This window comes from Camelina sativa, chromosome 6, assembly GCF_030686135.1.
Source record: "Camelina sativa cultivar CO46 ecotype springtype chromosome 6, ASM3068613v1".
Lineage (NCBI taxonomy): Eukaryota > Viridiplantae > Streptophyta > Magnoliopsida > Brassicales > Brassicaceae > Camelina > Camelina sativa.
The window spans coordinates 14091261-14105389 of record NC_141885.1 but is presented as its reverse complement, the minus strand read 5'-3'; the positions used below and the strand labels follow the sequence as shown (position 1 = coordinate 14105389).

The window sequence follows — 14129 nt, the reverse complement described above, 5'->3', positions numbered from 1 at the left end:
TTTAGGGGCTTTTTTAATACGACTCACAAACATTGAAGAGATGTTATGTATGAAGATGTTAAATGTAACTCAACGGTTTTAATATAAGGGAAAACAAAAACAAAAACAAAAACAATGGCTTCGCCCGGGTTCGAACCGGAGACCTTCAGTGTGTTAGACTGACGTGATAACCAACTACACCACGAAACCTGCATGCCAATTTTACATTTCTAAGATTTATAACAACAAAACGTCCATGGAACAACCTCCAGCTCAATTTGGATGCCACCTTTGAAGCTCTACTTTTCACTAACGAAAACAAATGTAAGATTTTTGGAACACACAGTGTTTTCTTCTCGTATGTAACGGAAACGAACTTAGAATCGTGTGCTAATTGGACTTGTCCTACTTTAAGTTTTGTTTATTACATAAGTGTAGAGTATTACTAACGCAACGGAACAATGGCTTCTCCGATCCTCTTGTTTCTACACTTAAAAATTGAAAAAGAATGAAAGAGGAATTGAAGAAGACATGTGAGAAGCACATGACTTAAATTACTTGAAGACAAAGACGTAATTACAAGATATACACTTGGCATGTTTAGGTGATATTGATTTTTGATCCTCTACAAAAGCAACTGTCGAGAAAAAGAAAAAGGACACTCTTATGCAACAAGGAAAGATTACAAATTATGTTTTAGTTAAGTTAGAAATTTCATTAGTTTTTTCCTTTTCCGGTACAAAAGAATTTCCTAAAGAATTATGTTAAGCTCTAACTATAAATATATATGATTGCTCACGAGACAAAGATAAAACTTTCCCTTGAGAGTTTATTTAGGGTTCTTGGTTTCTTATCACAAATCCCACCAAACTTCATTCTTTGCAGCCTTTAATTTTCATTTTAATTGTTGCGTGCAAAGAGTATAAATCGAAACGACCTAACAACAATGGCGACAGCTTCAGTTGGTTTTAAGTCTAGGGAAGATCGTAGGAAGCAAAACGAATTAGGGGAAGCTCGTAAAGCAGGGCTTGCTCCACCTGAGGTAGACAAGGATGGAAAAGTAATCAATCCTCACACACCTCAGTTTTTGTCAATAGTTCCATGGTATATGATAGGTCCCAATCAGAGAGTAAGAACATAAGACACACGAGTTTTTCAATGGGTAGTTATGACTACCTCTTTTTTATTATTTTTTGGTTTTTATAGAAGAATAGAACTATTGAGTCCTAGAAAGATAAGAAGTGATAACACCAAATCATAGAAAACCAAATCCTGATAAGGAACAACCTTATTAATCGAAAGTCATAAAACGCAAAAACCAAAACCGATAACTCCTTCCTTCACTCGACCTAATCCACGTAGCGTGGATTCGGTCGCCGTACTCGCACAGGCCTGATGGACCGCTCATTCTGAAGCCCATCAATACCCTCTCCTCGAACAGCAGCCTTGTCCTCAAGGTGCACCACAAAATCCGGGAAACTAGCGACCAGCTGACGGCCATCCTCCCAAGTTGCATCCTCGAGTGACAATCCCTTCCACTTGACCAACAGCTCCGAAACCACCTTCTTGCCGGACTGGACCTCACGTTGTCGCAACACCGTTTTGGGCTGAAGATGAAGATACCCATTCTCCCGCAATGGTGGTAAATGCCCCGCAGGCGGGTCGGTCCCAACATACGGCTTAAGGAGCGACGCGTGAAACACCGGGTGAATACGAGAGCCTTGAGGCAACGCAAGTTGATAGGCGACCTCACCAATCCGTTCCTCAACCTGAAAAGGTCCATAAAACTTGTGAGCCAGCTTTTGGGATGTACGACGAAGGACTGAGCGTTGGCGGTAAGGTTGCAAACGCAAATAAACCCACGATCCACACTCGAAGGAAACGTCCCTACGCTTCATGTCCGCCAATTGTTTTGAGCGATTGTTCGCAGCCAGAAGATGACGCTGAAGCTCTGCTAGCAATTCATCGCGAGATGACAACTGCTCATCCACCTCCGCCATAGTGGACGAGCCTACCTTGTAACTCGGCATCGTGGGCGGCTCCCGACCGTACAAAGCTTGAAACGGTGTGGTGCCAGTCGAGGAGTGATACGAGGTGTTATACCAAAACTCCGCCAACGGCAAGAGGGAACTCCACTGGGTAGGTCTGTTCTGAACAAAACACCGCAAGTACTGCTCAATACAGCGGTTCACGACCTCGGTTTGCCCATCCGATTGAGGGTGGTAGGCGGTGGACATGCGCAATTGGGTTCCAGTGAACTTCCATAACTCTCGCCAAAAGAGACTTACGAAAATCGGGTCACGGTCACTAACAATGGACCGGGGAATTCCATGGAGCTTGATGATGGCCTTCACGAAATTAAGTTCCACTGTCCTGGCCGTGTATGGATGGGATAAGGGCACCAGATGCACGGACTTGGACAGGCGGTCCACCACCACCATAACCGACGTGTGCCCATCTGATTTCGGTAACCCATTAATGAAGTCCAAGGAGACATCTTCCCAAATGTTATCCGGTATCGGCAACGGTTGCAAGAGGCCCGCTGGAGCCAATACCGTAGCCTTGGCTCGCTGACACACGTCACACGATGCCACATACTCCTTAACAATGCAATGCATAGCCGGCCAATAGAACTGCCTTGCTAGTCAACGATAAGTCCGTAATACCCCAGAGTGTCCCCCCATTGGTGTGTCATGGTGCTCTTTCAAGAGCTACGTGACGAGCGGCGAATTAGGCGGAACCACCACGCGATTACGGTAGCAAACAAGATCATTCCTCCAAGAATAAGGGCTCCCCGGTTGGTCGCGAGCAAGATGAGAAATTTGCTCCATATATGGGTCCGCCTTAGCAGCTTCCCGAATATCCTCCCAAAGAGAGGTGTGCTGAACGTACACGGCATTAAGAACCGGGCTGCCAGACACCCTTGAAAGCGCATCAGCGGTGGAGTGTGCCTTACCGGGCTTGTAAGTGATTTCGTAATCATAACCCACCAGCTTACTCATCCACTTCTTCTGTTCTGGCGTTAGTATCCTCTGCTCCAGCAAGTAACACAGGCTCCTTTGATCAGTTTGAATAATAAACCGCTGGCCCCATCAAGTAAGGCCTCCACGTCCGTATTGCAATAACTATGGCCAACATTTCGCGTGCGTACGTCGACCACAACCTCTTAGCAACACCCAAATACCTGCTCATAAAAGCTATGGGTCGGTCACGTTGTGACAACACAGCACCTATACCATCACCGGATGCATCCGTTTGGACAACAAACGGAATGGTAAAATCTGGCAATGCTAATGTCGGGGTGGAGGATAATGCTTCCTTAAGCGTCGCAAAAGCTGTTTCAGCATCTTCACCCCACATGAAACATCCCTTACGGAGCAAATTGGTTAGCGGTTTTGCAATCACTCCATAGTCCTTCACAAACTTGCCGTAGTAACCAGTTAGTCCAAGAAATCCTCGAAGCTCTGTAATCGTAGTGGGCACCGGCCAATCCATCATCGCCTGAACCTTGGTCCGATCAACTTTTACTCCCTCTCCGGAGATGATATGGCCCAAGTATTCTAGCTCCCGATGACCGAAATCACATTTCTTGAACTTGACTGCAAGCTTCTGTTGTCGTAGAACTGCAAAGACTTGTCTGACATGCTCCACATGTTCTTCCCACGACCCACTGTAGACAAGTATATCATCAAAGAAAACCAGTACGAACTGCCGCAAGAGTGGCCGAAAAATATCATTCATAAGTGCTTGGAACGTGGAAGGGGCGTTACAAAGTCCAAAGGGCGTTACTAAGTACTCAAAGTGTCCATTGTGTGTCCTGAATGCCGTTTTCGCCACGTCCTCACTTGATGATAACCTGCTGTGAGATCTAGCTTGGTGAAAAACACAGCCCCATGCAACTCATCCAACATGTCATCCACTGTCGGTATTGGGAATCTATCTTTAATAGTTGCAGAATTAAGCGCTCGATAGTCGGTACAGAATCTCCAAGTACCATCTTTATTTTTCACCAACAACACCGGAGATGAGAAAGGACTTGAACTAGCCTGAATGATTCCTGCCTGCAACATCTCCTCAACCTGCCGCTCGATCTCGTCCTTTTGAAAGTGCGCGTACCGATATGGTCGCACATTTATCGGATCGACACCCTCCTTAAGTACAATCTTATGTTCAATGGAGCGGTGGGGTGGCAACGTCGTCGACGTCCGGAATAGGTCTTCATACTCAGCCAACAGCGCTCTCATCCCTTTGGGAATAACCCGCTCCGCTCCTTCTAGCGATGCCACTTGAATCGCAAACAAGTCTTGACCCCTTCGTACATCTCTCTCAACCTCATCGAGCTCTGCTTTCTGCAATTCTGACTGTACCCCTTGCAACTTCCGAGTTTCCCCTTCCCATTGAAACTCCATGGTTCGTGTGGACCAGTCACAGATGATACGACGTCCAGGCCAGCCAACGGTAGTGCATACAACGTCAACGCAAACTGTACTTCTCCTATCTTGATTGCAATAGAATCGATCTTTCCTTGGCACTGCAACGACTTACCATCCGCTACACAAACAGTGAATGGCTTCATGGGTCGGAGGGAAAGCTTCAACTCCCTAACCGTCCTTTCGCATATGAAGTTGTGGGTTGAGCCACTATCAATTAGTGCCACGAGTGAGTATTTACCAATCTGGGTTTGTACTCGATTAGTCTGAGGGGTGCTCCAGCCGGTGAGCGCATAGACGGTGATCTCAGGTTTCTCTTCACCATTGTCTTCCTCTGCTTCTCCACCAACTTCGTCATCCTCGCCATCCATGACGAACAATTGCGGCTGCTTACACCGGTGGCCTGGTAAGTACTTCTTGACACAACTAAAGCACAATCCCAAGGTACGCTTTCTTTTTAGTTCATCCCAGCTTAGCTTCCGTGGTGGAGGTACATTCGTCTCTTTTGCTGGAGAATTGGACTCCTTGAACTGACTTATCCGGTTTGGCGTGGTGGTGGTGAACGGTCTTGCTGCTGGTGCTCGGTACGGTACCTTACGACGCTGTCGTTAGAGCTGTTCGTCTTTCATTCAAGCTAGATTCAACACCTCGCGCAGAGACTTAGGTCGGAACATCCACACACTATCTGCAATAACAGGGTCAAGTCCTCCTACGAACGTTCCCATAAGCGCTTTCGGTGTCCAGCCCTCTACTTTGTTTTGCAATCTTTCAAACTCTCGCTGGTACTCCTGCAGTGTTCCGGTTTGCTGGATTTTTGATAACGCTGCATCGAAGTCTTCTCCATCAACAGGGCCGAATCGTACCCATAGTTCGTCCTTGAAGACATACCATGCGATATTGACCCCATCTTCACGTAAGGATTTTGATGTGGCCTGCCACCACTCGTTTGCCTCATCCTCCAAGTGATAGGAAGCGAAACCTACTTTCTGCTCCTAAGCCGTGTGGTTGTAGTTAAAATATTGTTTGACTTTGCTGAACCAAGCCGTAGGATCCCCTCCCTTGAATTGAGGAAACTCCAACTTAATTGTCCTCCCTTGCGCAACCAGATACAGATTGTCGCCACGGTTCAGCGGTTGTAGCTGCTGATCTGGTCCCATGGGACGTTGGTTACCCTGTGCGGCAACGCCTCCTCCCTCTCGGCCAGCTGTCATCGCTTCTGTCAGCCTATTGATCGCTTCCTCCATGGTTTGAAATCTCTCGCCAAATCCTTGATTCAGCTGCTGCAAGTCTTCTTTTAACTCCACAAGGTTGGATTCCAAATCCTCTATCCTTTCCTTGTTTGTTCCCGCAATACTAGACGACAACTGTTGATGTAGTTTTGACACCACAAAGTGCGGTCCAAATCAAAACCAAGATAGAACTGCTCTGATACCAAGTTGATAGGTCCCAATAAGAGAGTAAGAACACAAGACACACGAGTTTTTCAATGGGTAGTTATGACTACCTCTTTTTTATTATTTTTTGATTTTTATAGAAGAATAGAACTATTGAGTCCTAGAAAGATAAGAAGAGATAACACCAAATCATAGAAAACCAAATCCTGATAAGGAACAACCTTATCAACCGAAAGTCATAAAACGCAAAAACCAAAACCGAGAACTCCTTCCTTCACTCGACCTAATCCACGTAGCGTGGGTTCGGTCGCCGTACTCGCACAGGCCTGATGGACCGCTCATTCTGAAGCCCATCAGTATACCAAGTCTAATTCTGAAAACCCGAGTCTGGAGCATCAAAAGAATTGGAAAACCGAAAACGTTTCCACAAAAGCATATTATCAAAGAGGTGCCAAGACTAACCAAGCCGAGAAATATCGCAAGGGAGCTTGTCAAAACTGTGGTGCAATGACGCATGATGTGAAAACATGTATGGATAGACCTCCTAAAGTTGGAGCGAAATACACAGACAAGAACATTGCACCTAATGAGAGAATCGAGAGTATTGAATTGGACTACGATGGTAAGAGGGACCGATGGAACGGTTATGATCCTTTGAACTACCATTTTGTGATGGATCGGTTTGAAGCGAAAGAGGAAGCACGAAAGAAGTATCTCAAGGAGGAGCACCTTAAGAAACTAGAAGAGAAGAACAATAACGATGCAACCAGTGATGGAGAGGAAGAAGAAGACGACGTCGTAAGGGTTGATGAAGCTAAGGTTGATGAGAGCAAGCAGAGGGATTTTGCAAAGGTTACAAAACGTGTTCGTACGACTGATGGTGGTAGCACAAGAACTGTAAGGAATCTGCGTATCAGAGAAGACACTGCAAAATACCTGCGGAACCTTGACGTCAACTCAGCTTATTACGACCCTAAATCTCGATCCATGCGTGAAGATCCGCTTCCAGATGCAGATCCGAATGATAACTTTTGTTTAGGAGATAATCAATATAGAAACAGTGGCCAAGCACTGGAGTTCAAACAGCTAAACACCTATTCATGTGAAGCTTTTGAAAAAGGACAGGACATGCATATGCAAGCGGCTCCTTCACAAGCTGAGTTGGTTTATAAGAGGGTTAAGGTTGCAAAGGAGAACCAGAAATCTCAGAGAAAGGACGCAATCATGGCAAAGTATGGTAATGCAGCTACAAAAGATGACATCCCAATGGAGCTTTTGCTTGGACAAAGTGTAAGACAAGTTGAGTATGACCGGGCAGGCCGGAGGATTATAAAGAGAGTTCACTAGGAAGATCCGCTGAAATATATTCGTTTCATTCTCTTTAACCATGTCAGCTGAAGAAACCTTATTAAGTTTCATTTAAATAACACTGTTTTAGTTTTGATAAAACAAATAACATTGTGGCTTTTCCTTTGAATGTTTACTAGTTTTTAGGTAGTTTTTGGATTTTGCTTCTTTGAAAATCTATTTTTTTACCCTTCAAGATTTTCAGAAAATAGATTTCCTTAACTTTAGAAAAACTAGTTTTTGGGTGGTTTCTTGCAATTTTAAAGAGAAACTAAAAACCATAATTTTGGTTTTTGTAAAAACAAATTGTTTTCAACGAGAACATGTTTTATATATTTTTGAGTTTTTTATTTTTTTATTTATTAATTTTAAATTTAAGAGTAAAAACTAAAAACCAAAAACCATCTAAAAACTAAATAACCATTCATGGCCTGATTCGAGTTTTGTTTTAGTAACAACTATAAGATTTGTCTTGCAAGACTAACCTTAAAATGACTTTGTATGAATCTTGGTTTGTCTACTGACTACAAAACCAATTTGCGAACAAACAAATAAAATAAAAAGATAGGTAGGATCGATGCCTTGATATTATTTCAATAAATTACTATATCTGATGGAAAGAAAAAAAAAAAAAAAACTGTGTGAAAGACTTCACAAGCCAGCTAGCGGAATCAAACTCGTTCCTAATGAGCCTAGCCCTACCCTCCTGCACCCTCTTCACGAAGGATGTCTCGGCATTTAAAATCAACAGTCAACACCAATTTCTACAAGTCACACCCGGTTTATATGGATCTAAGAAGCGATCACGGAGCTAATTCCTTACGCTCACTCTGTTCTGCTCTCAAGTCTCAACAGTAATGGACTAATATGGATGTGTTTGACTTGACGGAGAAACTTCCTTGACGTACAAAGTATAACTGGAGACGTGTTCAATTTCTATTTCTTCCTTGGACCGTGCCTTTCAAGGTCGTTGATCAACACACTTCGTTAACGGGATGGCCTGGGTCGATGGTGGTATTTTACTTTTTTCTTGGGAAAATCCCATTAACAACCATCAAAGTGGCAACGACTTCCAGCTTAAACTTCCAAACTATTATACTCCCAACTAAAACCACCAAAATGTCAAATTTATTAAATCAAAATTTCTCGCATTCATGTTCGTGTGGGTCAATATTTATCACCGGAACATTTAACTCCGTTAACAGAAGAGTTCACCCCGTCAACTGAACAATACCTCTGTTCGTTCTATTAACTAACATGCTTTTTCATAAATTAGGATTTTCTTTGTAGTTTTTTGTGGTACCTTACTAATGTTTAACCTAATTTTTGCTCTAGATTTTTATCAATTTATAAGTGTATTGATCAACAACCTTGAAAGGCACGGTCCGGGGAAGAAATAGAAATTAAACAATAGCTGAACGTGTATGAACATTCACACATGAACTAAAAGCATTAATATAGCATCTAAGACCTTCTCCATCGGGGTTATTAATGGGGTTGTTAGACCTTCTCCATCGGGGGTTATTAATGGGGTTGTTAGTGGGGTTGTTAGAGTTTATTAGGAAAAAAATAAATCTGAAGAAAAGAAAAAATCGAAGGGAGCCCCTTATTTAATAGCCTCAACTCTGTTCTAAGGGACGCTATGTGTTCTTATTTTATTGGTCGAGCTGAAAAATACAAAAGGGTAAAAAAATAAATCAGACGCAGAAGAATGATTTTTCGTCTCTCACTTTCTCTCTTTCTCCCTTTCTCTCCTTCTCTCGCGATCAAAGTCTTGATTCGACAAAGGATGTCTGCTTTAATCGGAGGTTATAGAATCAGTCTCGTGTTTGGTCGGAGGCGATTTGACACGGCTGAGATCTTGGTGTATATTTGACACGGCTGAGATCTTGATGGAGGCGATTGTAGCGGAGGCGATTTGAATCATCGTGGAGATTGTATTGGAGGCGCTGCAAAGGGGAAGGCGATTCAATCAGAAGAGATTGGATCAATCTGATTGAGAGGGTAAGTTGCTCAGTTCAATTGTAAGATTAGGTTCTTTCACAGCGCCTGACAATAGAGACGACAGGTTCTTGGCAGCTCGTTTGGAGAAACAGTTTATCATGGAAGCCACACTTTTATCTCAACTAAGCCATCCGAGTGTCGTTAAGGTGATTTATCTTTATGTTATATTATGTCATTTTGGTTGTATGAAATAAGATTGATGCCTTTTGGTGTGATGGTTTGTTACTTTTCTTCTGATTGATGATGTCCTGATGCAGTTTGTGGGAGTCAGTACTGGAAACTGTACCATCACGGAGTATGTATCAAACCAGAGAACGTGTTAATCGAAAAAGAATTTCACTTGAAGATTGCTGACTTTGGCATAGCGTGCGAGGAGGAGTACTGTGATGTTTTGGGTGATAATACTGGAACTTATAGGTGGATGGCACCTGAAGTGATAAGACGGATACCACATGGAAGGAAGTGTTATGTTTATAGTTTTGGGCTTATTTTATGGGAAATGGTAGCTGGAGCTGTTCCATATGAGGAGATGACTCCTTTCCAAGCTGCTTTCGCAGTCATGCACAAGGTAAATTGATTCTACATCTGCTTGCAGAGATTGAAAAGCTATAGGATTGCTGTTGATTTTTACACCAACTATGCCTAGATTAGGATTTGATTTGATGACTAAGTTAGAGCATTATTGTTCAGTAGATCTAAAACCATTTGTAATTTGTGTTTGATATTGGCCAGAATATTAGGTCGGTGATACCGAAGGATTGTTCCAAACCTCTTACGCCATGGCCATGACTTTCAAGATGTTAGCTCAGCACCCAACTTGCTGTGACACTCTCCTGCAAGGTAACAATAAAATGAATCTCAGTATACATATTTTTTCCTATCCGCAAAGTCAACTCTAAATATCTCTCTTGATTCATCTCTCAGAACATGTTCGGATAAAAGCAAACAAATGGGAAGGAGAATATCTTACAGTGGAAGATGTGAAAAAGATGAAGTATAGTTGGCAAGTTGTTCGTGAAACAATGGGATTATCTCCTCCAATCTTTGGTTCCTTTAGAAAAGCAGTTGCTGATATTGACTATGGAGGATTCACAATCCCCAAAGGCTGGAAGGTATAACACAACCATCTCCCCCTAGCTTCTTTAATTTCTAATCAAAACTCTGTTTCTTTCATCACCATGAGCTAACATTGGAACAGTTTAAGAAGTCTCTGACAAACGAAGGAAGACTCAATCTTTTGTCGAGCCAGATCTTTCCAAAACTAAAGAAAGGTCCTAAATTCTGGATTCATAAACTGGCATCAATCCATCATCACCACAGCGGTGGCGGCAGCAACACCAGCACCTTAGGCTCAGCCTTACCTAAGCCTAAATTTGCTTGAAAGACTCTGTGATCGACTCTTATTTTTTTTTTGTGAATAAGAAAAAAGAGCCAGTGGTTATGTTTTTGTTTATAATCAACTGTCTCCGTCTTACTTTTCATTGGGTTGGCTTCGTTTTTGTTAAGTCATCTCTTTCATGTTTTTATAAAATCTTAAATGTTTAAACATTTATACTTCTTCTATTCTATTTAAAACTTTTAAATTTCAAAAAACATTTTTTTCAAAAATAAAAGACCCAAATTTAGAACCTACCAATGGATGGAAAAATATTCTCTAAGGGATCATGGGTTCTTATTTTAAAAACAATACAAATTTAATTCATAAAAAATGCAAACAGTATATAACAACCTCAATATAACAACCCCGGATTGGCCTTGCTCTAACATTGCACAAACAAGGATGGTGTCTTCAATAATATTAAAAATTTTAAACTCTAACAGTATTCATAAATCATAATTAAATAACGAGAGTATCTTTAAATTAGAGACATCCTATTCAAAATGACTTTGCCAAAACATTAAACACACTCTATCTTCAACTTAAAGACACTTAAATATTAAAATAATATTTTTTTTTCATATTACATTTTATTTGTGGGAAGACACTCTCATTATATGAGGGATGGAAATTGTCGTACCATCTTAGGTCATCTGTATTGGGAGAACTGATTGGGTGTTCTTAGCCTTATTAAAATTGAGAATATAGGAAATAGTGGACTTAGATCTTGTTATTGGGTCTTATTGTAGAATTGTTTTTGGCCCAGTTCCAGCCTGACATGGCAACACGTGAATGGTTACGTTTTTTTGCAGAGAAAACATTTCATTTCTCTCCTTTTGTTTGAAATAAACGATCTTAGGGTTTTTGGAATATATGGAATAAATTTGGACATTAAACTATGTATTAATTAAATAAAATATTTGTGTGCTTTAATTAAGTAATTTGTTTTTTTTTATATATATATCTTCATTGTTTATTTTGTTTCATAAAAATTTGGTATTGTATTTTGAATTTTAGTATAAGTTTTTTAAGTTTGCAATTTAAATGTTATTTTTTAAAGTTTTTAAAATTGTAATATGTTTTAGATTATTATATTATTAAATTTTATGATCTTAAACATGTTCTCCTAATAATCAACTCCTTAAACAAAGATTTAAACTAATGATCTTACATTATGTTAATAATATTTTTACTCTAAGAACACCCAATTGAGTTATCCCAATGCAGTTGCCCTTATAAAACTCATGTTCTAAAACATTGATACGTGTCATCTAAAATTTTGAAATGTATCATTTAATAGTATAAAATAATACTGAATAAAATTAACTAAACTTAGATAATAAAGTATAGTTTCTGTGAAACTCATTTTCTAAAGAACAATTCTTGGGTTCACTCCTAAGGTGAACCCTTTGGTTCACTTCTTCTTATTTTAGCCAATGAGAATATGTCATCTCATAATACATTTAAGAACCTATTTATTCACCTCTTTATAAAATAAGGAAACAAAATCTGTATACATTATTATAAAATTAAAAACTTAAACCGCTTCTTTATAAACCCAAACCGATATATAATTTCATTCTAATTGTAAAACCTAAACCCTAACCATCTCATTTGTAAACCCAAACCGACATATAATTTCCTTCTAATTGTAAAATCTAAACCCTAACCATCTCATTTGTAAACCCAAACCGACATATAATTTCGTTCTACTTATAAAATCTAAACCCTAACCATCTCATTTGTAAACCCAAACCGACATATAATTTTGTTTTAATTTTAAAATCTACACTCTAACCACTTCATTTGTAAACCCAAACCGACATATAATTTCGTTTTAATTGTAAAATCTAAACATTAACCACTTCATTTGTAAACCCAAACCAACATATAATTTTGTGTGAATTGTAAAATCTAAACCCTAATCACCTTATTTGTAAACACATACCGATACATCATTTCATTTTAATTGTAAAATCTAAACGAAGCCAATATTTAACTTTCCTTAAAAAAAATTATACAGAATTTGTTTCCTTAATATGTATTGCTTTTTAATTTAATTTTGATTTATTTTTTAAAAAAACAAGATAATGTTTAGAAGATTCTGATTGGTTGAAAAGGAAGAAGTGAACAAGAAGGTTCACCTTAGGAGTGAACCTAAGTATTTCTCTTTTCTAAATAGTACGAGTCATCCAAATTAGAAGTGAATTAAATAGCCAGAAAAGTAAGAGAAATTATTAAGTCAAATGAATCACAACCTGTATAATATACCTTCAGAGCTATAAAAACATTTTTGGCATGTTTTAAAGACTAATATTTCTCTGGATCAGAGAACGCCATAAAAGCTTAAAATGAAGGAAGATGGTATACACAACAAATTTATTCACATATGGTCTAGATAGCTAAGGAACACAATAAATGTTCATTTTCATATCTAGATATTACATAGCTTTGAATTAAGTGTTAGCAGAATTATAAAAATAGTTTTACCGGCCATAAATAGTGAGTTTTTGGCTGAACAAAGTTGAAAACTACATTCAACCCATTCAACCAGGTTGAAAAGTACAACCATTTGCAGCCAAATTTAATTCAAAAAATGGAGTCGGAAAGTAAGATCCGTGAATGAAATCGGAGATCAAGAGATACTTTTTGTGATTGAGTGAGAAAGCAAGATATTTTTCAGATATTTCTTAGAGTAAATTGGCAAAATATACACTTTTGAACTTATATTAGAAAACTATACATTTTAAGTTTAAAATTTTAGAAAATAGACATCTTTAGACTTCTATGAGATAGCTTGTGTGCGATATCTAGTAGGTGATATAGATCACATTGCCGTACACATTTATTGTAATTGTCTTAATGATTTTTCATATTGTTTGTAATATTAATTTGTGAGTTTAAATATTTTGGAATAAAAACATTACACTCTTATGTCTTCATATTAATTTCGATTTGTGCTTTCTTCTTTTTGTCTTCATATCTTAAATGTCTTATATGTTGTCTGTTGGAATATTATCTAAGTTCCATATTGGAAATTTGAAGGGACTATCATTAATATAGAAAGGGTTAGCCCAAGTAAGGAGCCTAAGAAGGGGTCAATTATCAGTCCAAGTGGAATCGGTTCGAAATGGAGTTATCATCTTGAGGAGGTGTGTTAAGATCCCACATATGGTATTTGGTTTGAAGTGGAGATTGTTGGAATACAATCTAAGTCCCACATCAGAAATTTAAAGAAACTATATCATTAATATATAAAGGTCTAGGATCAATCCATTAATTACCAATTAGTTTTAAGTTGAAAGTCCATAGTAGCCTCAATATAACATTGTCTTCACCCCCTGTTTTAAAAATCCCCCGCCTATCACCGATTACGCCCCGCAAAATCGCTAGACCCACCCTCTCCGCCTCGATTAATAACTAATCCCCGCCTAGCATTGATTATCCAATTATACCCGTCTAATTTGATTATAATTCGTCTAATCTGATTACTTACTGCTTAATTTTGTATATAATGATTATTTTTAGGGACAAATATAAATCAAATATGTATTTTTTGCTATTTAGATATTTAAAATAAGAGTTTATGATGTTTTA

The 14129-nt window shown here is 39.2% G+C and overlaps 1 protein-coding gene and 1 non-coding gene across 2 annotated transcripts; one reads left to right on the top strand and one right to left on the bottom strand.

Moving 5' to 3' along the window:
• Positions 1-115: 115 nt before the first annotated feature.
• On the bottom strand, positions 116-189 carry TRNAV-AAC (transfer RNA valine (anticodon AAC)). Its single transcript has one exon. It is a non-coding gene; the product is annotated as a tRNA-Val (tRNA).
• A 736-nt stretch (positions 190-925) lies between these two features.
• Positions 926-13520, top strand: LOC104698895 (Pre-mRNA splicing Prp18-interacting factor). Its single transcript, XM_087453000.1, has 5 exons — positions 926-1083; positions 2691-2694; positions 6170-7107; positions 7817-7839; positions 13477-13520. Exons 1-5 carry the CDS (start codon positions 926-928, stop codon positions 13518-13520), a joined length of 1167 nt encoding a protein of 388 aa, XP_087309126.1.
• Positions 13521-14129: the final 609 nt, after the last annotated feature.

What these genes read in the sequence shown, in the direction of transcription:
- LOC104698895 (XM_087453000.1), top strand. Translation starts at nt 926, where the DNA reads ATGGCGACAGCTTCAGTTGGTTTTAAGTCTAGGGAAGATCGTAGGAAG. An exon ending in CAAAGTGTAAGACAAGTTGA is followed by an intron (nt 7,108 to 7,816) that starts GTATGACCGGGC and finishes CAAGCCAGCTAG; the next exon opens with CGGAATCAAACTCGTTCCTA. An exon ending in AATCAAACTCGTTCCTAATG is followed by an intron (nt 7,840 to 13,476) that starts AGCCTAGCCCTA and finishes TATGTCTTCATA; the next exon opens with TTAATTTCGATTTGTGCTTT.